Raw genomic sequence first — 26,182 nt, forward strand, 5'->3', positions numbered from 1 at the left:
CTGTTTTGCTCTGTTCTTGTGCTTTGGAAGCCTCCCTCTGGTTCCTGAGCTCTCTGTGAAGAGAAAAGCTCAGCGTTTTCCCGTCCTCTCGCATATATTGCCTGTATCTTGCTCTAGGAAAGCAAAGCATTGTATTAGTGTGACATCCCACCAGCTGGGAGCAGAGACCTCCAAGACCCAACGCCTCTGGTGAGGCACCGAGGTTGGGGCGCTAAACCCTGGGCCCCCCATCTCCACGGGCGAACCAAAGGAGGGGGGGAGGCTCCGGGACGTGTGCCACGGCCCACCAGGAGACACTTCACGCTGTCCCCGGGGCAAAGAGGGGTTCACCGGAGGAAGGGTTGGAAGGAGGAGCCGCCGCTTGCCCTCCCATTGCTGCCCGCTGAGGGGAGGCTGCAGCACCGCCCCTCAGCCCGGCCCCTCAGCGGCCAGGGGGAGGGCCGCCGGGAAGGGGCGCCTCATAAAACCGCGACGGCGGCCCCCGGTAGCCCAGTGGCAACTCGGTGGGTCCCGGTAGCCTTCATCCTTTCCTCATCTCCAGCCTCTCGCCCCCCCGGCCCGCCCCTCGGCGGCGGTGGGGCTGTGAGCGGGTCCCCCCCGCACCCTCCCGGCGCGGAGGCCATGTTCCCCACGGACTCCACCTGGAATATCTCCTTCGCCGGCTGCGGCTTCTTGGGGGTCTACCACATCGGCGTGGCCAGCTGCCTCCAGGAGCATGCCCCCTTCCTCGTCGCCAACGCCAGGAAGGTCTACGGTGCCTCCGCCGGGGCGCTCACCGCCACCGCCCTTGTCAGCGGCGCCTGCCTCGGTAAGGGAGGCCCGGGGGGAGGCTCTTGGGGGGGGTCTTTGGGGTCGTTGGGGGTGTATTTGGGGGTGTCTTTGGGTCGCTGGGGGGTCCTCGGGGCCAGTGTGGGGCACCCATGGGTGCGAGGGCTGCCTGAGGTGCACCAGCTGCCCTGGTGAGGCCAGCTGGCTGACCCTTCAGCCTTCCCTCCCTTCCCCGTTGTCGTTATTAGGGTTTTTTTATTGTCGTTTCTGTCATACGCCACCAGCAGGGATGGAAATAGCACCCTGCCTTCCTGCTGGCTTCTTCAAAGCACGCGTGGTGCTTTGTTTTTAAGGGGTTTTGCCTCGCCACTCGTGCCGTCAGCTCTCCGCACCCGTCAGGTGGAGGCCAAAGGGGTAAAAACGCCCCTCCGAAATGGGCCCCCTGGGAGGAAGGAGGTGGGTGCTGCCCTGCAGAGCAGGTGGCTGCCGAGGGCGCCTTGGAGAAGGCTCCTCGCGGTAGGAAAGCAGCCGAGCGGTCCCATGTTGACCCCCTGGTGTAAGGGGAGATCTCTTTTTGGGGTCGGCTGTGCGAGAGGCTGGCCTGATGAGGCGTGGGGTGAAGAGAGACGTCGACCTCTCGCTGCATGGGTGCGGGCTTTTGGGCGCCGTGAGCAGGAAGCGAAGCAGCCGGAGCCGCCGTGCAGCGTGTGTGTGTGGGTTAGAGCCGAACGTCTCCAAGCACAGCATCCCCAAGGCTCTAGGAGACCTCGCTTTATTCTTAGCACTGTTATTTTTGGAAAAGGGCTATTCCTGGGACCGCGAGGCACTGGGGAATTTTCTTGTCCTCTGTATGAGCTAGACCTTCAGTTTGCCTAAATGTTATCTACGTTCTTCAGTTATAGAATACTTTTTTTATTATTTTTTAAAGTGGGCACACAATGTAGGTTCTTTATGCTTCTGGTACAAATGGGGAACAAACAGCTGAAGGTGTATGGTGCCTCGTGTTGTTTTGCTCGCCTGGCAGCATAAAAAGCTGCTGGCTGTCAAGTTCAGCTGGTTTGCGTATGGGGGGTGGGGAAGCCAACAAACCCAGCAGAGCTTGTTGCCCTTGGAAGTTTTTATTTTGAGAACAGCAAATACAGACAAGCGCCTTAAATGTGAAATGAGGGATGTGATGCGAGGGGATCAGGTGCATCTCTTCAGTCTCAAATAATTCATCGGTGGAAAGGCTGTTTCTGAAACAAATAGACGAGCCTGTCCTGGAGCAAAGTGAAACCAGAGCTGTTTACTGCTTGAAATCCTCTCGCCTTGATCTTTCAGGGCACTCCCTGTTCTTTTGGGACAGGTAGGGTTTTGTGATGTAGCCTTCATGCAGCAAAAGTTATCTGTGTGGTTAGGTTTGAACTTTCCCCCTCCTTAGCGTGGTGTTTGCAGGAACGACCGATGGAGTGGAGCCGCTGCTTCTGGAGCTGGATGGGGAGCTCTCACCAGCTGCTCAAAGCTCAGCCTGGGATTTCTGCCACAGTGCCGGCTTTCCTCAGGGACGAGGGAATAGACCTCTTCTAATCCCTTCTCCTGCAGGGGTCTGTTTGCTGCCAGGGATTTGGTTGCTTCGCTTGCTGTTGCTTGTGTTGAAGAGGTGACTGCACAATTAGCCTCCTAACTGGGAGGGCCCCGGGTTGCTGTCAGAGGTGTGGCACCGACGTGGGACAGGCTGACAGCAGTGCCCGAATCCTTCGCCTGGCTCAGACACCAGTGCGGTGTTGAGCAAGTCTCTTATCTTGTCTGCCTTGTTTTTGCTATTTATATGTCCGGAGCATCCACAGCCTCCCAGAGGGCAACACCCAGCCTGGTACAGAGCTTTCTGTGAGTCGGGATTAGAATTATTCTTCTCGTCCCTGTGAGGAGTAAGGGGAGGGAGGATAAAGGGGACTGAGTACGGGGCCACCTTCTGGGTGGCATTAACAGCCCCCTCCTGAAAGAGGGCAAAAGATGTTGTTTCAAGCCAGCAAAGGCTTGGATCTTGGGTGCTCAGATTATGTCTCAAATTTGAGTGCTCTGGGGCATTTTATTTTTTTTTCTAGCTCTCCATGTGGCTTGCATATGTCTTGGGTAGAAAAAAAAACAGCAGAAAGGCGGCAGAGCTGACTCGTGAAAGTAAAAGCAGACGGGGTGCCCAGCTGGGGCACGGTATTGCTGCACTTTGTCCCTGTCATAAACCACCCTGACAGCGCAGGCCGAGGTCCAGGGGTTGGGATGAGCTCATGGGGAAGAAGAGGTACAGCTGCAGCCTGTGCTGGCCGAGCGGTTCATCCTAGTGCAGGCTGCTGGGCGATCCTGAGGATGTGTTTGTGCAGCTAGCTTCTCTTCATAGCAGCCCGTGAGCTTTGAGGCTCATGGCAACCATGCCCTGTGCTCTCTGCTGCCCTGTCCATCGCCCTGGAACACTGAACGCCATCTCCGGGTGGATGGCAAGCAGAGGGGACTCCTGCTGCAGCCTTGCTTATTTGGCTGAGTGTAGGTAAGGCTAGCGCCTGCCTGCATCTGTACTTGGTTGTGACCTCTGTGACTCTGCTGTGCAGAGAAGCAGTTCCTGGGCAGGAGTGGAAGAAACTTTTCCTTTGGGTTTTCTTTGGTTTTGATCCTTTGAGGCACTGACCAGAGAAAACAGAACCTTTCCTGGACTTCGGAGCCTAAGATCCCACTTAATATGCCTCCTCCAGCTTTTTTCTTCTTGTTAAGCGCTTTACTACAGGTTGTAGGGATCTTGGATGTGTTCTCCAGGGCTGCAGCTGGGGTGTTGACCCGTGTTTGAAGTGCTGTCTCCAGCTTTGAGGTTCTTCTGGTTGTTGGCATGAAAAAACATTGCTATTTTTCCATTAGTCACGTGTGTGGATATTGAGGTGCACTTGTGTGTTTACAAGGTGCTTGATCGTGCATGCTACGGTGTTGGAGCATGAATCACCTCTTCTCCAGAGGGTTTTCTGCGAAATGGGCTTCTTTGTTGGCTCTCGGGGCTGTTGGAGCCTGGCCCGCTAGGAAATGCACCTTTGTGTGCCAAGCAGGCGAGAACTTTGTGCTGGCTTTGCAGCCTCCTCCTTACACGTGCCTTGGATCCTGGAGCTCACCTGGACGAATAAATCCTGAGGTTGCTGGGCCTGGATGAGTACAAGCAGCTCATGTGGCACGGCAAGGCAGCCACCAGCAATGCCAAAACACAGCCAGCGTTGGGTGCCTTCATCCTAAACACAGAGGAGGGGGCTGCCCCCACCTGTGGGAGTCAGCGGCTCTCCTGAAGCGTGCATCTCCTGAATCCTGATCTCCTAAAGCATGGATCAGCCATCGCAGCGTCAGCAAAAAGGGTGAGGGGATGCTTCTAGCACTGAGAAGGCAGCAAGGAGGCCGTACCTCTGCTAGCCAGAGCCCCGTTGCTTGGGGGGTTCTTGGAAAGTTTTTCCTAGGTTGATTACAAACATACATTTATTTTTTTTTCCCCTTAGTATCTAGCCAGGCCTCTGTCCCAGCCTTGACACATGATGCAGTAATCGTTACTTGAGTCAGGTTTGCTCGCTGCCTGTCACCGTATGACCCCCAGGAGCAGAACTGGGGGTTCTCTTTCCACTGGGCAGCGGAGGGGGGCGGGAGGGGTAACCCCTTCCTTTGCCTTTAGAAATGGAAACCCCTCTCAATGAACGGCAGAGATGTTGTTAATGATGGGCTGCCGGAGTTTAGGTGCGTGCAGAGGCTTAAAGCCTGATCACAGGTTATTTTCTCTGCGTGTGTGGAGTCTAGTGCCAAATCCCAGATTGAGGGGAAATAAATCAGCTTAGTTTCTGTGGAGTCCTCCGAGCACTGCCCGTTTATGTCGGCCAAAGCGTGAATCGTGGGGTCTGCTGGAGGGAAGTGCACGTGGTGCCGCCTCGGGTGGCTGTGGGAAGAGATCTGTGGATCTCACCTCTTCAGTGGGGGAAGGGCTGCGTGCGCTGAATGTGGGTGAAACATTCCCCGACGTGGCTGGAGATAAATCCGTCTTAACTCTGCTACGCTCGACGTGTTCCGTGCTTGAAGACGGCCATGCGAGGGGTAGAGAAATGGCATTTTGGTTGGCGCTCCTTCTTTCTGGAGCTGGGAATGGACAAACCTACTGCATCCAGGGGCTTTGCAGCTGATAATCCTGCCGGGACACAGGGCTTTGTGCTGCCCTCTGGTGCTTGCCCACACCTGAGACCGCGACGCTTCGTGGCGCCACTAAGGGCCGGGTCTGCGTTGGTGCCTTCTGCCTGCAAAACCCCCGCCAAGCTTCATCAAGCGACTGGAGCAGCTCGTGGCTGTGCTGTGGTCGGAGTATTTCCTCCGAGAACAAACCTTCCTCTTCCTCTTGATAGGATGCAGTCTCAGGATGGATGCTGGGTTTGGAAGCCAAGGGTTTAAAGGACTGAGTGCTGCTTTCACGTCGGATCTGGCAGCGGCTCTGTGCTGCCACTCCCATGGGTTGTCTCCTTCTCCGTCCTGAGACAGGGGAGGTGGCGGCTGGGGGTGTAAATAAGTCAAGGAGTGCTTCGCATATGCAAATCACAAGAGCTGCTCTTGCTGCCTTATTTGAGTGTTGCAGATTCAGGGCTGGGCCTGGTGAGAAAGCTCTTCCAGCGCATCATGCGCAGGGTGTGGGCTCAGGTTATGTCAGGCACGGAGAAAGTTAGAGCCCTGTCCCAGAGCAGGCTGCTGGCACAGGGGATGTCTCCGTGTATCCAGCCAGCCGTGTTAAGTCGTGGGACTGCTAAAAACTTTAAGGGACCAAACCAGCCGTTTAGCTCCTCGCCATACTTAAAAATGTAGAAAAGCTCGGGTGTGTGAGAGCGTCAGGGGGATGTTGCTGCACCTCTTGCTGCCCTCCCTGCTCCTGCACCCTCCGCCTTGCAGGGAGCAGCTCCTGTCATGCTCGCGTGGCTGCTTCCGAGTCCTGATGCCCAGGAGCAGTGCCTGGGGGCTGCTGCAGCTGTCTGTGGAAGAAAGGTAACGGCAGCCTCCAGATATTCCTGTGTCGTGGCTCCCGAGGAATGCCCTCTGCCCCAAATCGCTTCCTCAGTAACTTCGATCAGACTGAGATCCCTCCTAGCACAAAGTGCCCGTGCCTCCCTCCTGGGCAGTGCTTTGCAGCACCTCTCGTCCCCCTGGCTCGGAGGGAACCTGCTCTGCTCGTGCTGGGGCTGGTGGGGAGCCGCTCAGCAGGGTGAGGTGACACCGAACGCGTCCGAATGCGATGGAAGGGCAAAGCGGGCACAGCGAGCAGGGGAGGTGCTTGGCGTGGGACGGAGCAGTTGCTCGCAGCACGGACGTCAGGAGCGGGGCACGATGCAGGCTCAGGGCCAGGGGTGGACTTCAGAGCTATTCCTTTCATTCCCTGCCAGGGCAAGACGGTGCTCTAGTAGCAGCACAAGTGCACAGTGAGGAAGGGCATGGGGAAGGGAGACAGGCCGTCCTTCCTGGGTGATGGTCAGCCACGTCTCTGGTGAGCACAGAACTGGCAGCGGGGGCTAGACCGAAAAAAAAAAAAAAACAACACTGAAAGCTGTATGCAGGTTTACACGGGGACCAGCCTCGTGCTGGTGAGCAGGAAAAGCCAAGGCTTTTCTCTCCTGTCCTGTAGCACGGATCTCTTCTCCTCCAGAGCATCTCACCCCTGGTGGCACCTCCACGGTGAGGTGGGAGCTGCTCTCGTTTGCTGGGTGTGAGTTGCCATCCTGCAAACTGGCCCTGACGAGCGAGTAAGGAGCGTGCAATGTCGTGCGTGCGGGTGCTCCTTGTGCACCAAGTCCTGTTGGGAATAACGACCCCAGGAGGCCTTGGGTTAGTGGTTGTCACCTGGATGAACAAGGCAAGAGCGGGATGTGGTTCCCTTCCTGCCTACGTGCAGGGCAGAGGAGAAAGGCAACTTCACAGTCATGCAGCTGTTCTTCGGTCCATCTTTCTCCTGCCCGTTCTCTCTCTTCTCCGCTAGCTTTCTCCTGCTGGGTACTTGCTTTTTAAAAAAAAAAGTAAAGCCCAGCATTGCGCTGGCTCAGGGCAAGCAGCAGGGACCCGAGCTTCACTTCTCTCTAAGGCAGTGAGCAGAAATGCAACGTCAATCCTTGTATTGGGGAATTACAGGGGGGGGGAAATTAGGCTGGCGGTGACTGCAGCCATTGTGCCAGACAAGAATCCTGGCTGCCTGCCTGAGCCGAGCCTTCCCATTGATTGCTCCCCAGCGGGAGCCGCGCTCTTGTCTGGTTTGTGTCGCGAGAGCAAGCGCTCCGGTCCTGCCTGCGCGAACGAAGTGGGCACTGCCTTGCCGGGCATCAGCTGCCTGGTGAGGCTTTGCTGTGCCAGCACTTCCCTAATGCCGGTGCAAAGGTTCAGCCGAGGCATGGCCACGGCTGGCAGCTCTTGCGCCCGCTCTCCCAAAGCCTTTTCGCTTGCGCCCTAAACGAAGTAACCTACCTCAAACGTCCTGGGGACTGGCACGTTACGAAGAGGGAGGCCTGGGGCTCTGAAGCAGCCGCGGGCGATGGGGATTCACGGCGCCGTCCTGCTGCGGGCTGCATCTGGGCTCTGCGACGCTGAGCTCCGAGAACCTGGGCCGGAAGGTGGTGTGGGACGAGCCCTTCCTGCAGCAGCTGCCTCTGGCCGCAAGAGCTGGCCCTGCTGGAAAAGCTGTCTCTTTCGGTGTCTCCACTCGCCCCACCTGCGAGGTGAGAAGAGGGGTTATTTGCCAGCCTGAAAGGGGCCTGAGGAGTTACTCTGATTTTTTTGCCACCTCTGCATCACAAAAAAGAAACAGCTTCCTTCCTGGCTGTTCTCTGGAGCTGAGGCAGCCGAGCTGCTCCTTGTTATCTGATGACAAAATAGCAGGAGAGAAGGAGTGAGTGGAAACTTATAAATCACGTAAATGCTCCTCACAACAACAAAAATGAGGGAAGTCCCAAAGAACAACCTGTTCTGGTACGTGTTTCTGTGTTACCAGCTTACAGGACGATGTGCACAGATGGGAAAAGGACCGGTGCCGTCGGGGGTTCTGGTGCTGGCCGCCTTCTCCCAGCCCCAAGCGTTTAAGAAGGATTCTTGTGTGTGTTAAATAGTGGCATTTATACAAATTTGGCCATGTAAGGCAGAGGTTCCTCCCCCCCGACGGTTTTAGGATTTCACGCTGAAATGAAGGGTCCGTCACTAGCTTTGGATCGCACATCACCTGGAAGTGTTTTACGGGGCAGATCACAAGTCGTTGTTCTCGCTTTATTTCCTGCTGGCATTAATGTATCCCTCGGGCCCCCTTTGACATCCCTCCAGCCTCGCTGATGGGATGAGGACACCCTGGGTCAGGTTCCCGTTCCCTTGGGGCAAGGGGTGGAAACCAGGCTGCTTCAGCACGAGCACGGGAGGAGGAGCAGGAGCCCAGCCAGGCGGCGGGGATCTTTCCTGGGCTGAGGTCGGCGCCCCCAAGGACTGGAGGCGTCCCTGCATCACCTGCACGCTGCTGTCTGCCGCTCCTTCTGGCGAGCGAATGGGCGCTGAGGAGATGTCCAATAAAGCGCTCTCGGTTAATTATTTTCTAGCTGTCAGCGTGCAGACTTCTCTTTCGATGTCCCTTGTTTACAGCTCAGTGTTTTTAGGCTGGTGACGGGACTGGGCCGCGATTAGGGCTGTACCCTCACCGGGGAGAGGCCGGGCAGGAAAAGCGCGCGCGTCGCTTGTTCTCAGCGCGGGGGCAGGCGCAGGAGCTGTGCGTGCGGAGCTGGAGCAGCCTGGGGATCTGTGCTCGGGAGGGCCGTGAGGCAGCTCTCCTGAAACCTGTGCTCGTCACGAGGGGCTGGCTTTTCACTTCCCCAAGGCACCGCACCAGCTGAAGCAGCAGCAGACAGGCAGCCAGACTGCCTTGAGGGAGGTAACACCGGTAAATTCCTTCCGATTCCTGAATTTGGGTCTGAACAGGGACCTACCAACGGGAAACACGAGAGCTCCGCTGATGCTCAGCTCTGGGAGCAAAATGCAAAGATCCCAGCTGGGGGCTCTTGCAGGGAGCATCCACCCCACGAACCTCGCTCTGAGCAGATGGTGCTGGAGGGATGTCAAAAGCACCTGCGCTTCTTTCTGCCGGTTGTCTTCCTTTCAGAGCTGTCCCTGCATCCATCCTGCCGCTGTCCGTGCTGTCCTCTGTCCCCCATCCCCGTCTGGGTGCCTTCCCCGAAGCCCGCATCCTGTTTACCACCCAGGGAGCAGGAACGTCCCTGGCGCAGGGGGTGATCTTTGTGCCGATGTGGAGCTCTTCCAGGGGGAGCCGTGGTGTCACGGGAGCTGCCGGCTGGAATGTCCAGCATGCCCCCTCCCTCTTCGGCCTGCGCTGCTCCTATTTTTGTGCCTGTCTTAAGCTCTTTTTTTCCACTTGAAATACTTTGTGGGTCAGCCGTCCTCGTGCTGCCTGCAGGATGGTTACCAGCGTGGGCAACAGGCGAGCACCGAGGTGCCCTTGGCGCAAAAGACAGAGGTCAGGAGAGGCCCGGGGCTGCTTGTCCTCCCGCAGCAGGTGTGTTGAGCACAACCGATGGGAGCGAGAGCTAATTCTTTAAGGAAACCAGTCTCGCCAGGACGATAAGCTCATGTAAAGCTGGCTTGGCGTAGCTTAAAGATGAGCTGGGATCCTGCAGCTGCCTACAGGGCTCTTCCCCTGGGCAGCCGTCCCTTGCCCCTTGTGGCTGCTGCAGTGGGATCCCAGGCCAGAGGTGGCCCAGCTGGCCTCCCTTGTGCCACGTGAAATATTTCTCATTGATACAGGTTGTGTTTTTTTAGAGGGATAATGGTTTAGTTAAGTCTGTATGGGGAGAAGCGTTGGATAAATTGGTTGGTGGGAAAAGAGCTGATACCAGCTATGGGAGGTTGGCAGTGCTCCTTGTGATGTACCCCAAGAGAAGAAAATAAACGTTGTGGTTTTCCCCGTGACCCTGTGCTCTGAATCATCAGATCCATCAAAAAACAAACTTTTCTGTGGACTGGAGTTGGCACAGGATTACCCCAGCAGGGGCAGACAGTTTGTGGCTGACTCCTGCAGGATTTTTCTCTCTACCACCTCTCTCATTCAGCTGCTCCCTCTGGCAGACTCCTTTAATCCCGTTACTACCAGAAGAGCTGTTCCAGGAAAAACCAGCTCAAATTCTGTTCACTCTCTCACCTCTCCTTTCTCCTCCCAAACTTATTTCCAGGAGGGCTTGCCATCTGTCATGGATCTAGCTGCGTAAACCTGACTGCTTTGGCTGAACCCTCAGCTGGCCTTATTTCCAGGAAAGCCGGTGGTGCTGCAGATCGCCCTGTGCCTTCCTCGTCCCACGGAGCTCCTCTGCACTCGGTTTCGGTGCAAGCGAGCCAACAAGTCCAACAAGATCAGAGGTGCCCTCAAACTGAAATACCTGAGAAGCTGCTTTTGCACAATCTGTTTATATGCACGCATTTAAAAAAACAAACAATGAAAAAAACAACTTAAAAAAAAATCAAAAAATGCAATTGCTAATTATCAATAATTCTTGTCCCCCTGTCCTGCTTGGCTGGGTAACGACGACAGAGAAGCAGCTGGAGCTGAAGTCCCTCCTCAGACGCTGGGACAGTCTGTTTCCTGGCATATTTGGGACTTCGTTTTGTTTTCCCTAAGCAACTCCCAGCTCAGATTTTTTGCTCACGTTAGTCATAAGCTCCATATAATTGCAGTTGTTCCCAGTATCGCTGTCGCATCTCTGCACGCTGAGGTGCCAAGTCTGAAGGCGAGCTTCTCTAAGCACCATCCCTGAGCCGCCCTCCCCAGCATGGCCCTGCGAGCGGGGTGTCCCCGTGGCTCAGGCTCTGCACCCACCCTATTTATTATTGGGGTTTCAGCAAGGCCAGCAGCTCTGTGACGCACTCCATGCAGCGGGGCTTCCAGGGCTCGTGTGGCCAAGGTGCTGGAGTGGGATCCATCCAGTTTTGGGCTCTGCTGCAGGTTCTTTGTGTGTATTTCTTCCTCTCGTTAGGCACAAAGGTGTCTTAGGCATGGAGTGCTAACAAGTTGTCATTTCTGGCTGTTGTCCCTCGTGTTGGGAAGGATGTTGAACCGTGCAGCTACTATCTGGAACAGGCTGGGCTCAGTGGCTTACTGCTAATTGAGTAAGTAAGATCAGAATTAGGCTGCTAAACATTGCTTTAGGAAAGAGCAGAAGACTGGGATTAGAGGGCTAAAAATTGCTTCGGAGAGGGGAACTTGGATTTTCCGCTAAGTTGCTACCTCACAGTACCCAAATCCTGACCCCAGAGCCTCTGGTCGTGGTCAGGGGTCTCATTTGGTGCTCGCTTGAGCCGCTGGTGTCGCTGGCTTTCCTGCGCACACGATCGCGTTAACAGGCTGCCTTAGTGGAAAACATGTTGCTGGCACACGTGTATTGCAAAAGAATGGGATGTGTCAACACCCGCAGTGCGCTGAGGGTGGTGTCTCTCTTATCTCTCTGTTAACCTGAGCCTAACTCGGCTGCCTCCTTTCTGCAGTCACAGGGCTGAGAGGGACAGGGAGCAAACCAGAGGGATTTCAAGTTGGCTGGAACTGGCAGCAGCTTTCATCTTCGCCCAAAAACCAAGCTGCAGCTTGGGGAGAAGATTTAATTAGTGACAGCGTGGCTGTTTCCCCCAGTTCCTTTAATTCTTGCCCGGATACTTTCCTCACCCGTGTATTCCCTGTGTCTCTGGGATTGCAGCGACTGGTGCTCAGAGGAGTCACTGCCCCGTGTCTCACCACGGCTCAGGCTGCATGTGGAAGCAGCAGTCAGGGTGTGCAAAGGGCAGCGTGCTGGGCACGGAGCGTTTGGCTTGGGGTGATGTTTTTGTTTTGTTTTCTCTCTTCCCTCCTTTCCCACCACGGAGCCCTGATGCTCTTGCCAGGCTGGGCTCCTAGTGACCGTGAGATACTGGGCTTAGCAGACGTGCAGATGTCCCTTTTGTGCTGATGGGATGTCTTCTCCCCTCCAAACCCAGCTGGGTCACTGTGTGAAAGTGTAAAGCAGGCGTGCTTTTGGGAATCCTTGCCATCGGGGCCTGGTTTAGTGCTCTGGAGTCGGACACGGGCGGGATGGACACCAAAGCCTCACCAGGGGGCTTGAAGTCCACCCCTGTCCATAGCGTCTGTTTTGCTACCTGAGACGTGAGTGATGCTACCAGCAGAGCTGTGATGATCAGCTGGAAAGCAGTGAGATTCCTGTTTTCTGGTGCTTTTGCTTATGGGCAAATGTCTATCATAAAAAAAAAAAAAAGAAAGAAAACACCTATTTTCTGTCAGTGTCTTTTCACCAGTCCTTCACAGGCCGGTCAAGCCGGGCCTCCTGAGAAAGTGTGAGGCCTTACCAAGATGCATGTGATCTTCGCTGACTTTATATAACGTATGTAAGACGAGGGTGGCTGTTTACAGTGTGGGAGTGAGTGCCAATGCAGCAAGCTTCTGTGACTCTCCCACAGTGCCTGTAATAGCCACGCATCTCGAGCTATATCGGCACGTAGGGAGAAACCTCTGAGTAAAGCTCTGCGAGAGGTTTTTCTACGCCTTGTTTTGTGAAGAAGGCTGGTTTTGCTAGCGTTTCACGGGGCATTTTTCTTTCTATCGTTGCAGGTGAGGCTGGTGCCAGCATTATTCGAGTGTCAAAAGAAGCACGGAAGAGGTTCTTGGGGCCGCTCCACCCATCTTTCAACTTGGTGAAGATCATTCGGATCTGCCTGTCCAAGACTGTGCCGGAGAATGGGCACGAGGTCGCAGCGGGACGTTTGGGTATTTCCCTCACGCGGGTGTCTGATGGAGAAAACGTCATACTGTCGGACTTCCATTCCAAGGAGGAGCTCATCCAGGTGACTGGAAACTTCTTGCAGAGGGCTGGGCAGGAACTGCAAGCTGGTTTGTTTTGCCTTGGACTCCCGATGTCCTTTGTAACGTAGCTTAATTCTCAGCATGTGCCAGTACAGTTCTCAGACGAACTCAGTAGGCTCTGACGTGATTCTTACGTGCTGGATCTCTTTCTTCCCCAGGCCTGTGTTTGCAGCACCTTCATCCCTGTCTACTGTGGGCTGATACCTCCAACCTTGCGTGGAGTGGTAAGGCTCTTAAGATATTTCTTCATTAAATCGTGTACTGATGAATAAGAAGGCAGAAATGCCATACTCAGTTTTGGTAGTCCTGTTGCCCGTCCGCTAGCAGGAACTATTGTGAAGAAGCATGAGAAGTTCCCAGGTAAACAACTTCAGCAGTGGATATGTCTTCTTTTCCAGTCCTGCAGTTGGCTAAAAATGTCCCAAAGGCTTGATGGTTTAACAGGATAGAAATATACAGCAATCTGGGCAAGTGCTGGTTGACTTAGCAGATGGTTCCCCTGGCTCCTTGTTACAACCCTTTCCAGCACCGAGGCTCCAACCCTGTGTGCATGTGGAAAGAACTTGGGTATAGGGTAGAAATCGTGATTGTAGTCCCTCTTCCGCGTGCCTGACACTCTTCGCAGAGCTTTAACAAGTGGTGCTGGCCTCCTTGCCATGACGTTCTTCCTGTCCTTCCTATGAGAATAATGTTCTGCTGCCTGCAGGAGCTCCCTTTAGCTTCCTGTCCAAGAACGTCCAGAGCAGTTTCTCCCTTTTTGTACGTTCACGTTAAAAGTGAAAGCACCTGAAAGCTGTGCAGAGCTGGAGCATCTCTGGATGTAGAAGTCATGGCTGAGGGTCTCGGCTGAGCTTGGACTGCCCTTGTGCTGCGTAGGTTAATGCACGCACTAACAGGCATTTAGTGCACACTAAATGTTTGTAAGCTAAACAGCCGAAAGGAAGAGCTGCTATTAACATCTGCGTGCCTTGGTTTTCGCACAAGTGACCTGACCGAGGTGCTTCTGTCTGACAGGGCATCAAATCTGCTCCCACTGCTACCAGTGTCCTGAAAGCGAGGTCGGTTCTGCTCCTGCGTGATATCCAAACAGGCTGTTTTTGTGTTGTGCAAGCATGTTGGGCAGGGAAATGATCTAGAGGAAATGTTCAACGTCCAGCCCTTCAAAGTGACAGAATCAGTACTGGTTTGGCATGTGCTCAGCAACCACGGGCTGGGGTTTTGCCTCACAGCTGGTGGGAATGTAGCAGCGGCTCTTGCATGAGACCTCCTTGGTGCTAACCGAGGTGAGCCTGGCTCAGACAAAATCACAAAACTCCAAACCAGTGTCCAACACCAGGGTTTTTGGAATTTGCAGCTGCCTGACTTCTCATGTCGAGTTTCCTCGTGGGGAAAGGCGGTGGCAGCGGGAGTATGTGTGTGAGGAAATCAGTTTTTACCTCTTGCCCAGAAAATAAGGATCCCTTCCGACTCTGAAAGGGCGTATGGTGAAGGGAGAGGCTACAGTAGCTTGGGTATGAGCTTAGGAAAGGCTTTGAAACAGGACCGCGTGATTCCTGGCATACCTGTGATGACTGTATTTGCCACAGGACATACTGACAGGCCAACTCAAATCATGAGGACCAGTTTTCAAAGCAGTGTGATTGTGAAAGGTATAACGTCCTTATCCAAATCCTGCCTTCCTCATCTTTTTCCTGTGTTTACTTCTCTGAGCTCTAGCAGCCTTGTGGAGGGGATGATGAAATAAATGGGTGGGAGGGAGAGAAAAATGAATTCTCAAATACCAAGAAATGAACGGGTCGGTAACTGACCTGTTAATACGTCTTCCAGCTGTGAGCTGTCTATGGCACGTGAGTGAGGTGAACCCTTAAAAGGGGTCCCTGGACTGGGGAGGATTTAACACCTCGAGTCGGAGCTCGAGGCCCCAGCCTGTGGTTCTGATGCTGCTCGGGGCTTGGCGAGAGGTTGGACAGTGGTCAGCCTTAGGTTGGCTGGAGGTTTGGGTCAATCCAAAGAAGTGGCAGCTGATCTTGAGTGAGAAGCTGTAAACTGCATTGCATGGGGGGCGATGGACCAGAAAGCAGGGTCTGCATGTTTTTTTCCTTGATTCCCATGCAGGCTTTGCTTTGCCAGCCTTTGTTGTAGGCTTCTTTCTAACAGTACATTAACTCATGCTGCCACCCTCAGGGAAACGCAGGTTTCTGCGTCCTTACCACAAACTAGCTGTGTCTTAGCTAAGTGGCCAAAACACTCAGATCTGAATCTTCTTTAAACAAAGCAGGTGTCTGGCACTATGCTGCCTGCTCTGCTCTGTCCTCTGCCACTCTGCGTGGCGTGGTCTTCCCTTGCAGGGGGCGTCTGTCTGTCTTCTCTAGCTGTGGCTGGTCGTCCTTCCTGCAAGGGGAATGCCACTGTGTTTATAGTACATATGTACAGAATGTTCTCTGATAAGAGGGTGCCTGTTGGGAGCAAAACCCAAGTCCCTTATGCTCTATCACGCCAAAGCTAGCAGGTTCCAGATGTGTTGGGATTGCTGCTCTGTTACCCTGCTAGAAACAAATCAGCTGCTTTCATTCTTAGTTAACCAACTTGTTGACAGTGGGGACCTGTGTCTGAGCTATTCATTTTAAAGACGAGTAGAGAAAAGTCTGATGGCAGTGTGACAGCTTAGACCAGTGCTAATTGGCATTGCAGGTGGTTGTTGGTGTGTCATACTGGATGGCACTGAAACCCCACAGCAGATACGTCAGCAGTCACACAAGTGAGTTTTGCCTTTCTCCTTGAACTCTTGTGACCAAAGCACTCAATGCTAGGAAGAAAGGCACATAGCAAATGGAGGTTATAAATAACACAGCTGTGCTGTTGCTGCTTTCAACTCCTCTGGCACTGGTGGCTGTTGCCCATTCTTGCCTGAAGTTGTTGGCACAGATGTGAATAGGGGGGCAGAGGATCTACGTGAAGCCGCTTGATCAATTACAAGAGTGAAGAGTGATTCATTTCTCTTTATTTCAGAGATACGTTGATGGAGGGATTTCAGACAACTTGCCCCGATATGAGCTGAAGAACACAATCACGGTGTCTCCGTTCTCAGGGGAGAGTGACATCTGTCCTCGGGACAGTTCCACCAACATGCATGAGCTGAGAGTAACCAATACAAGCATCCAGTTCAACCTTCGCAACCTCTACCGCCTCTCGAAGGCCCTGTTTCCTCCGGAGCCACAGGTGAAATTCCTGGCAGTGCCCAAACTTGGGGACAGCGGATAGATGCTGGCTGTCCTCTGCTCTTCAGGAGCAGGAGGAGGATTGCAGACGCTTAGTTTTGTATCTCTTGCTCGTCTGTTTTTTCACCTTGACATTTAGCAACCCAGCGAGCTGGCAAACCTTGAGCATCTGCACAAGGTCGTGTAGGTGGCTGGGTTTTCTTTCGATACTGTAAGATTCGGAACTCAGGTGCTAGCAGTTGCTTGGAAAGTATTCCCACATGGCTGTGTGGCATTTGCCAGGAAGCCAGGCTCGCTTCTAAACAAGAACGTATCATCCCTCAGAACCAATGCGCTCGTGATGTTTTTTAAGGTCACGCTGGAGCTGCCAGCCTGAAGCCAGTGACTGTCTCTCCTAAAAAGTGCCACTGGAGCAGGTGGCACTGCAGACAGCTTTGCATGCTTCTGCTTCTGAGCAAATACAACCTTAGCCCTGGCATTTGAGCATAATAAACATGCATCCGTGTCCTGAATCGCTTGGACAAGTTTTCTGCTACCCCGTTCCTAGTCTTAGCTGGCTTTATCTGTGAACACAGTGGCCCTTCCTGGCATCTGCAGGGAAGTATTTTGGGCTGCTTATCAGAGTGACTCCCAGAAGGCTGCCCACAGCAGCGTCGGCTCTAGAGGGGGAAATGAAGTAGCTGCGACTCTAAGCCTGTACTTGGGTAGGATTCCAGCTGTCCCTTCCAACCTGAGTTATCCCGTGATTCCCATATCCCAAGCTTCCACGTTACCTCTCTTCTGCTCAAAGCCAGAATTCTCTGAAGTCAGCACTGAGCTGAGTGCTTGCTCTGCTCAGCCAGGCAGTCTCCAAATGACCTGCTCTTGCCTGCCTCTGCCCACAGGTGCTGCGGGATATGTGCAAGCAGGGCTATCGGGATGCGCTGCACTTCCTGAAGAAGAATGGTAAGGCGCTGAGTGTTTGTGGGGTGCACTGAGCGTTTGTGGGGTTCACTGACCTGCTTCTGTGCCAGGCTTGGTGGCGTGGCTTTGAGGCCAGTTACTGCGTGTATAAAATGTGTGAGGGTAGAACTGATCACGGTGCGTGCCTCGGATACCAGCATACAGGATTTCCACCTGTAAGTATATTTTAGCACTGCAGGAAGCAGAGTTGGAGTGGACACCTTTTCAGTGCAATGCAGTTGAAACTATGGTGTGTGCTCAGCGCTACAGCAAAGTTGTTGGGCACCAGTGCCGTTTGGAGCTTCAGCAGATACCCTACACCCTTTTGTGTGCAGCCAGGGTATGTGTAAGGAAGCAGAGCAGTGCAGAGTGCAGGCATGCTCTCAGCAGTCTCTGGAGCCTGGCAGTTTGGCACTGCTCTTAGACCTTCTGATACGCAAACCCCAGACTTCCTTATCTCCTTGACCTCTTGTTGCAGTCTGCGTGCGTGTTTGATGCCACCTAGTGTCAATTTCCAGCAGGCCGAGCGCGGTTTGCTTTGTGGCAGCATACCTTATGGGCTAAGAGCAGTCATGAGGCTCTGGATTAAGCTGCAGGAGGGGAATTGAAATTGGTTACTGGCAGAGTATATAGCAACAAAACCCTGTGAAACAGCACCCTGCAGTATGTGGAGGTGAAACGTTAGAATTTCTGGTGGGGAAAGAGAAGATGGGCTTAAAGCAGCCGGTTCTTAACTCATTGTGGTAAGCATTACAACAGATACAAGCTAAAGAGGCTCGATGTGATGTCTGTCCGGGTGGCGAGTGAAGTGAGGACTAACATTTTAAGGGCCACGCAAGAAAGGGCAGCTAATTTGTATCATCCTTATGATATGACTTCTCTTCTCAGGTCTCCTTCATCGTCCGAGTCCTGCACGTCCTCTCCTTGCCATAGAAGCTCCCCCAGGAGAGAAGAAAGAGGAAGAAACAGAAGCTGAGGACCAGTCAGAGGAAAATACAGCTCTTGCTGTTGTTGAAGACCACATCTTTGAACACTTGCCTCCCAGATTGAACCAAGGTATGATACAAAGGAAGAAAGCCCTGTCAATCTTCCTGTACTGCCTGATTCATGTCAGAGGATCGCTTGGATGCAGGGTATTGCTTGTGGCGGTTGTTTTGCTGCGCCCAGGGATTGAACTGGTCCACACGGGTGCTTAGTTGTAGTTGGAACCCCTTAGATAAAGGTGTGGAGGCTGAATTGGGAGAGGATTCTCATTTGACACTTCTGCATGGTAGCACAAGGACAGGATCTTGATCCTTGTTCCTTTGGTAACCTGATAAAATTAAAAGTTGCTGTGCTTGGAGAATCGCTATCCTGAGCGAGACCTCCTTAAGGAGCGGGAGGTGGAGAGAGAGGCCGGGTAACTTATGGGATATGGCAAGGAAAGGGATAGTCCCACTGCAGGGGTTCAGTCGTGTTCTCTTCTGTCTTCAGCTCTTATGGAGGCCTGTGCGGAGAGAAGAGGTCTCCTGACTGGTATCACCAACATGCTGCCTGTACGTGTGGCCACAGCAATGATGGTCCCCTACATGCTGCCCCTGGAGTCTGCAGTCTCTTTCACTGTCAGGTATGCCTTCAGCTGTTTCCTCTGGCGCTTTTCTTCCCCGTGCAGCCAGCTGTTTGTGGGAATCTCATGAGAGGTGTCTCCCCGCTGGAGTGAGAGTAGTTCCAGTCGCTTTCAGCCCTAAATTTACACAGCTGGGAAGGCAAGTCCATCAGACCTGTTCTTAGTACAAAGTACTCTACAAAAAGTTTCTGGAAGGAGATTGTGATAGGAAGGCTTGGGAGAAAAACATTTTCCAAATCTGAAAATGGATGGAAAATACAGAAAGAGCAGATTCAAAACTTAAAGAGTAAGTCCTGGGCTGTTCTCATCCTTCACAGCTTCTCCCCCTTTATTCTCTGAATGGTTGTGTAAATGGCTCGTGTTGCAGTTGTCACTAAAAATCAGTAACCGTTCATAGGAGGCAATACTGTTTCTTTCTGTCCTATCCTTTGTGCAAGCTCAACTTAGGTTTGTCTCCTGTCTCTTCCCAGGTTGCTGGAATGGCTTCCAGATATCCCTGAGGATATTAGATGGATGAGGGAGCAGATGACTGAAATCTGCAACTATCTTGTGAAGAAAGCCAAGAAAAAACTGGGCAGTCATCTTTCAGCCAGGTATGGCTGCTTTCTCCACAGCCCTGTTTTGGAGGAGCACCGTTTCCCTTTCCACCTTCTGAAAGGTGGCATCTTCTCCATTGGAGCAGAGCAGCTAAGATTAACCAGAAGGATTTACTGCCTTCAAAACACTTCAAACACAAATCTGCTCCGCGGTCTCTTGGTTTCTTTAACTGTTGGATAGATGCAGCATGTGGCTTACTTCTTCCCGTTACAGGGCAGCCCCTGTGTTGAAGCTGTTGTTATTGCAATAGGTTAAAAGATGGAGGTCTAACTAAAATGATATGCTAGCTTATTCCACTCTCCCTTTGTAGAAGATAGGTGCTTGTCTGCATGGCATTTGCCAGCCCAAGGTTCCCTGAAAGTTCCTTCATAGGGGTTCTTGAGTTCAAATTACTTCTTTTTTTCTTTTTTTTGGGGATGAGAATAGGAAACTGTGTTACAGTTGTGGGCAGAGGGTCCTAGCTGTGATTCAGGTGATGGTATGAGGAGGTGATTCTTTCCACGAGAGCTCATGGTCTGTATAAACAGGGGATGTGAGCAGGGGGGCTACAACTGCAGCCAGTCAGTGGCAGAACCGAAACAGCTCTGCAGTTCTGGAGCTCTGCTCTGGTGACCTGCTCAAGTCATCCCACATCCTGATTCTCTGCGTTCTGTCTTTCAGGCTTTACTATCACCTTGAGCTTGGAGGGCCCCAGAGTCTGCCAATTTCTTCAGCACCTGCTTGTGGCGAAGCAATGCCGATGTGGATGAGAAGCAACCGTTCCCTGTCCGACGTCATGCTGAAGTGGGAGGAGTACCAGCGCCAGCTCATGCTGGGCTTGCTCTGCATCAACGTGGACATGCAGGCCTCCCTCTTCCCTCGGGAAGGATTTCAGATAAAATTTCCACCTCTAGACTGTGCGAAAGAGTGCCTGCCACTCTTCTGAGCCTGCTGCCCTGCGGGGATGGGGGTGGGTGGGAAGGGAAGCACATATAGGGTGGGACCAGTCTCATCCCTTGGCAGCAGGCTGCCCTGTGCTCATGAATATGCTGCAAAGGGGATTTCCCCGGGATGGAGACTGGTGGAATTGACTGTAGCCATTTGTTGCCCCCTGGGCCAGGCAAGGGAATCTCTGTTCAAGGATGCAGAGGCTGATTCCTTGCTCCAGACTTGTGCTGAGGCCTGGCCATTGCCCGTGGCCATGCTGATGCTGACCCAGCTGGGCTATCCCAAATAATGCACTTTGAATTGCCGTTGGCTTTTTACCGCCAAATAATCAGGACGTAGATGACGCTCTCAAGTTCACATAGCTTTGAGTTTCCTTTGGATTTTTAGAGCATATTGGTCTGCTTTTCTTGACTTGTCTGACATACCTTAGCTCTTTGTGCTACTGGAAGATGAGGTAGCCTCTTGCCAAAACAGTTTTTCTTAGGGCTTCCAGATCTCCTCTTGACTTTATTATTTGCTGAAGCCAGATCCTTTCTTCTGTCCCTTAACTGCGTCCCCGCTGGAAGCCAGAGCTGGCCCTGCTGCAGACTGCACTGGGACTGCAGAAATGTAGGAAACTTGTGTATTCACCCTGATTCATATTATCATTTACTCTCCCTATATGATTTTCATCCTGATAGAACTTTTGCAGCTTGAACTTGAAGTATTAAATGTCACTGAGCTTATTTGAAACAAGTAATCTAGACTGAGATTTTTTCTTTATGGAGTTTGAGGCCCCATTCCTGTCACTGTGAATGGAATTAGTGTGGGATCATGCTGGAAAAGCTCAGTCTGACTGTTTCAGGATTAGTTTAGCAGCTGACACTGGGGAAGGAGTGTGAAGTGTTTGTAGGAAGGTGAGATGGTGCGGGTCATGTTATCTTTGAGAGGTTTGTGGTGGAGTGTTGCAGCAAGTGTTGGGTAAGTGGCCACCTTTGACAGGGATTGGGCTTCGCCCCTTAAGGGACCATACAACTGAAGGAAATTCCAAGTGGGTGCCACGTAAGGGATCTCCTGCCAAGCTGAGGCTTGACTCTGAGGATTTGGGGTGAGAAGGATGTAGGCTTGCAGTTACATCAGCCTTGCAGTTTGCCTGTCTTGCATTGTGGCTCACAGGCTATGCAGCTGGCAATAGCATGAGCGCAAGAAGCAGAAGTGGAAGTCAGGAGCGTTGGTGCATGTTCAGCCCTCTTGGAACTGGCTGCACTTGTCTTGTCCCTTAAAAGACCAGAGCTAGTGGATGTGCTGCAGGGCAAGACTCTGCCTTGCACGATTCTGCCTTCTCAGTGACGGTCTAGTAGTGACTTGCTGTGCAGAAATGTTCTCTGCTCTTCCCAGGGTGAGATATGGCTTCCTGTGGGGACTGCATGTACTTCAACCTAAGTCCTTGCACTATGACACAAAACCAGCTCCCGGTAGCTTTTTCTGCAGTGTCTTGCTGCACGAGGCGTCTTCTACCTCTCCTAGCACAAACAGTATGCAACTGGCCAAAGCAAACTTAGGTTCTCTTTCCTGGGGAGCAGGGCAGGGTGTCTGAAACTGATACATAGCCTGTGTGCGGAGTAGTCATTTATAACGCTCTCATTTCCCCCTTGGATGTGAAAAGGGAAAATATCCTCAGAAACACTACTAATAGCTGGAGAAAGTAGTGAATCTACTCGATCACATCTTCCTGAGCAGTGTGGGTGAGGTGGTGGGTGCTGTCTCCTACCAGCACAACTGTGCACTGGGTGCGGGTTTGAGTGTTTGTAGCAGAGGCTGATAAGCATCAGGGCTCTCCCGCAGTGGCCACTATAAGCTGGGAGACAATAAATAGACTGGGCAGCTGTGGTGCTGACCGACTGTCCGCAAGACGCCAGTGCAAAGACAAATTTGTGACTTAGAATGTCACCCCACTGTCCTTCCTGGATGTAACCTACCTATGTAACACAAGGGCCTGCATAGCTCGTGAAACAGGCCTGCACTTAGAGTCAGATTTATTCTTAAGCTTCATGTAGTTAAGGCAACTGGGGAACAGGGGAGTCACTATGGGGGGGAGAGAAAAAAAATAGGATTCTGAAACCAAAATGGGAGTGTTGGGTTACAAAGCAAATCAGTCTTGTAATTTCCTAAAGCTTGTGGGAAAAGCTGACTGCCAGATGGACATAACTGTAGTGGAGGTGAACCAGCAACAAACTACCGTCAGTTTGTGAGAGAAGGATAAATTTTAGAATTGGCATAAAGAAAAGGGGTTTATTTTGTAGTTTGCTGTGGGGGCTTCTTTTCTTCTACTGCTCTGGACTACCTTCTTAGTTTGCTCCTAATGTACACAGAGCAATTGGCAAGAACACATAGATGTTTAGTGACGTGAAATTAAAAGTATTTCATCCAGAAGCAAAACGTCTGTTGAGGGGCAAAGCCAGATGAGAAAATCTTGTGTCTAGAAGCTGCTGCCCTCTTGGCTCTGCTTGGTTTGTGTTAACATATGGGTGGAGAAAATGATGCAACTATTTTTATTTTTCTTATCCCTTCTTCCTGGACTGGTAAAACCACCGTATGATTATGTAAACCACTAAACTGTGAACCAAATTCTCTTGGCAGTAACGTGTGCTAAGAAATTGCAGCTTGGCACCCTTGTTCCCTGGATCTCCTCAGCTTTCCTCTTGCATATCAGAACCAACTCGGCGGGTGGCCCTGTCTTCTAGCACTCTGATCCAGGGGGCTTGTTGGTTCTGGTCCATGCCTTTCAATGGACTACCTGCTGTGGCTCGTAAAAGGCCAGAATTTCATCTGTCATTACTTTATTATATTAACCTCTCAAAGAGAAGCTCGTATGCACTGTTGACTTTAACCACAAACCAAAGCCTGGCTTTAATTGTAAAGGTCTAATTCTTCAGGGAGGAAACTCCTGCTTTCCCTATGGTAATTTGCAGGGTGTGAACGGATACTTGGGAAAGCACCACTCTGTATTAACCCTCTTTTTGCCTGTATTCACCAAGTGATGCAGTGGCTGTTGTGCAATAGCTTGTTGGCTTTAGAGATTTAAGCTCTGATAAAGGAAAGGCAGATCTGTCAAAAATAAATACCCCTTACTACCATCCTCTTCCTTAAGAGAAGTTTCAAGCATTTGCTTGAAATTCTTGCTGCTCACTGCTGCAGATTGCTAAGGATGAAGAAGTTAGGAAAAGTCTTCTAGCTAGCTGATGTAGAAAAAGGGCCGTGGCTGCTTTTGAAGATTAGCATTTTGTTATCCAGTGCTGCCTTGTCTAGATCGGGTCCCGCTTTGAAATAGCTGGAAACCTCTTGCTAGACTCTGTATTGGACCCAGAGGTGTTTATTGCGATATTGCTAACTTGAATTATTCAAGCATTTGTTCTTTGTATACCTCATGGCATGTGTTATCTTCAGGTGAGCAGATGCTGATTAACCTGCACTCATCAAGTTCCTCTGAACAAGGCAATCATCTGCAGCAGTCAGTCCTTCAGCAGAATGTGTGGCAGGGAAGCCCAGCAGGTGGTGGCCAGGGCCTGTGTCCTCCTGTACGTGGTATTTGAGAGGTCAGGTTCCTTGACCAAGTTAATCTGAAATCCATGTAACATTCACTTGAACTCTGCAAGAGTCCCAACTCTTGCAGTTTCCACTGGTTTGCATAAAGGGTCTGTGCATTCAGGAATCCACTTTCTTTTTCTCCTTCCTGTGACACGGTTACTACTTGCTGATTTTAACAAGGCTAACAGTGAACCTCTCGCGCATCTAACCAGTCCCTAACCTATACAACACTGTAGTTGTTTGATGTTGTGCACAACAGTGTGTATCTATGGCATGCTCTGTAAGCCACCACGCATGTGTGGTATGTTGGGCTTGGTTTGCTGCCTGACCTACTCTTAATAGTTTTGCAAACTGACTTTTCAAGAGGTAAGACGAAATATTTCTGACCACAGTCTGTAGGACCTAGAAGTTGGTTTCTCGTGACTTCCTGGGGCGGACTGTGTACCTGCAGCACTCAGACCACGAGAATAAAAGAATTGTGCTGTCTGCCCCCAAGTACTTACATATCCCCTACTTCTTTTGTCCATTTTCTTAAAATTAATCTAGTAATCCATTTTCCAAACTTTCACTCCTTCCCTTGAGAGAAGAGCTCTCACTTCCACCAAAGTGGTTGGGGGAGAAATATCTGCAACTCCCTGTGTGTGTGCCTGCTTTCCCTAGGGCTTCATTTCTGCTAAATACCTGGTGGAGGTGGTGCGTTGCCAAAGTCAAGGGGTCTTGCCAGCAGTTCTCTCAAGCTGTTTCCCTCTTCCCCTTAAATTGACGAGAAAATGAACCATCGCACCTGGCTGCCACGTCAGCCAGTCAGTTCGTGCCAAACTCACCTTGTGCCTTTACAGTGGGCTCTGGCCTGCCTGCCCTCTGTGTCCCTGTGGTGTCTGCCTTTCTGAATGCAGCAGTATTTGTTCCCTTTCCTTTTCCTCCTTCCCCTTGCCCCTCCACGGGGCGTTGTTCCCAATCCGTGGGGAGCTCCACTATAACTGCATCCACCCTCCTGTGTGGATCCACCTCAGCCCTCCTGCAAAGGGAGGGGGAACCTGTAGTTCCAAGCAGAAGACAAGAAATGCAACTTAGTAATAAACACATTTTAATTAAGGGGCTTTCTCTTGCTCTGGGGAACAGCATCTTAAAGCAGAGTTTTGAGCTAAATGTGTCCTGGGATTCTGCTGTTGTTGTAGAGTTGGAGAAGACCCTTAAGCACACAACGCACGTGGAAATCCTATGGAAATTACTCATGTCAGAGCAGCAACTTGACCAGCAATAGTATATGCAAGTGATGTTATTTACATAGCAATGTCTTTAGTGCTCACAGTCACTTTAAAAGTTCAGTATTAAATTGTTGATGCTTTTTTTTTTCTCCTGTTTCCCTTTTTCTAATGTTTTGCTGAAGAAAATGTAACTATTTATTTTGGCAGAAATATATCTTCTAATAAAAACTTTCTCAATATAGTTACCTGGCTGTGGGAGGTCACTTGCTTTGCCATTTAAAGGTTTATTAAACAGTTTTGGAGGTGCTGTACTATGTGGGTCTGTTTTGCTGGGCCATATCCTCTCCTTCCCCTTCAAAATGCTCTCAAATGTGTGCAAGCATGTGATAAGGGGGGCATTGCCATAGAGGTGAAAAATGGAGCACTGTGCCCAGTTCTGCCCCCCATTATTCAGCCTGTTCAGGGGTTCTGGGAAGCTCCTGGTTCCCAAGAGGAATTAAGCACCATCCTGGGGGAGCCGCAGGTGCTCAACACATGAGAGGAGGTCTTGCACAGGTCTAAAATGCAAACTTCTCCCTTAAGGAACTGAACCTCATGTCTCTGTTTTCCCCTTCACGACAGTGAATGCTTTAAGCACCAGCTGCTACGTGCCCAGTTGTGGGAAAACCAAGGGCTGGAGAACTGAAGTGTGTTCTGCCTTGGTTTGTGCCCCGCTGGGGCAGGCAGACGCTGCCACCTTACCTTTGGAGCTTGGGCAAGCCACGGGCTCTCTCTCCTTGCTCCTAGCCCAAGGAGCTCTGTGTGCATCACTGCTCGGCTTGGGCTGCAGCCCCGCTGACGGTGGAACAAAACCCACATGGGGTGTTTTTTTTTACTGCAGGTGCCTGATAGGGGCTGCAGGGCTCGTTCTCTTTTTAGCTTTCCCAGCCTTCTGAGCGTAGTGAGGTGCTAAAAGCCACTTGATGTGGTAGCACAGGCCAGACTAAACTATCATAATTAATACCACAGCGTGCAGCTGATGAAGCAAACGGCATTCTCGCCTTCAGTGACAGCAAAACCAAGCACCGCAACCCGCTGCCGTTAACCTACGAAGTTTTTATTTCTCCACAAACCAGCCCGGTGCCCCGCCGGGGGAGCGCCTGAGGGCAGCGAGCCCCGGCCCCACCTCGCCCTTGGCGGCGGTCGGGGGTGCTGCTCGCCCTCCGCGGCAGCTCGGGGGGCGCAGGGGCAGCCCCAGCCCGCGGCCTCGCTCGGTTCCGGGTCGTGGCCGCCCCCAGCGGTGCCCTGGGCTCCCTTCTCCCCGGGCAGAGCCGCCGCAGGTGCCCGCTGCGCTCCCCGTTCGCCGGACCCGGTAAGCGGCGAGGCGCGGGGGGCTTGGCGGGGCGGGCAGCGTCGGTGCCTTCCCCGGGCGGAGCTCCGAGCCGGGGGCTCTGTGGGGCTGGGAGGGGGT

General features: G+C 52.2%; 2 protein-coding genes across 2 annotated transcripts in view; both read left to right on the plus strand.

The window, feature by feature from the left end:
• Window positions 1-411: 411 nt before the first annotated feature.
• On the plus strand, window positions 412-24,973 carry PNPLA2 (patatin like phospholipase domain containing 2). The gene is made up of 9 exons (XM_040559009.1): window positions 412-808; window positions 12,416-12,648; window positions 12,826-12,891; window positions 15,677-15,886; window positions 16,770-16,830; window positions 17,716-17,883; window positions 18,301-18,433; window positions 18,904-19,026; window positions 19,691-24,973. Exons 1-9 carry the CDS (start codon window positions 622-624, stop codon window positions 19,953-19,955), a joined length of 1,446 nt encoding a protein of 481 aa, XP_040414943.1. The 5' UTR covers window positions 412-621; the 3' UTR covers window positions 19,956-24,973.
• A 703-nt stretch (window positions 24,974-25,676) lies between these two features.
• The window catches only part of CRACR2B (calcium release activated channel regulator 2B), a 45,833-nt gene continuing 45,327 nt past the window's right edge, over window positions 25,677-26,182 (plus strand). The window contains exon 1 of the mRNA XM_040560390.1: window positions 25,677-26,083. The gene's annotated coding sequence lies outside the window, so the exon portion shown is untranslated. The remainder of the gene's footprint in view (window positions 26,084-26,182) is intronic.

The sequence above is a fragment of the Cygnus olor genome, chromosome 5 (assembly GCF_009769625.2).
Source record: "Cygnus olor isolate bCygOlo1 chromosome 5, bCygOlo1.pri.v2, whole genome shotgun sequence".
Lineage (NCBI taxonomy): Eukaryota > Metazoa > Chordata > Aves > Anseriformes > Anatidae > Cygnus > Cygnus olor.

Bases quoted from the DNA above. Each gene is read 5' to 3' on its own strand.
- PNPLA2 (XM_040559009.1), top strand. From the start codon at position 622: ATGTTCCCCACGGACTCCACCTGGAATATCTCCTTCGCCGGCTGCGGC. The intron at 16,831-17,715 runs GTAAGGCGCTGA...TTCTCTTCTCAG, and splicing joins GCACTTCCTGAAGAAGAATG to GTCTCCTTCATCGTCCGAGT. The intron at 18,434-18,903 runs GTATGCCTTCAG...GTCTCTTCCCAG, and splicing joins GCAGTCTCTTTCACTGTCAG to GTTGCTGGAATGGCTTCCAG.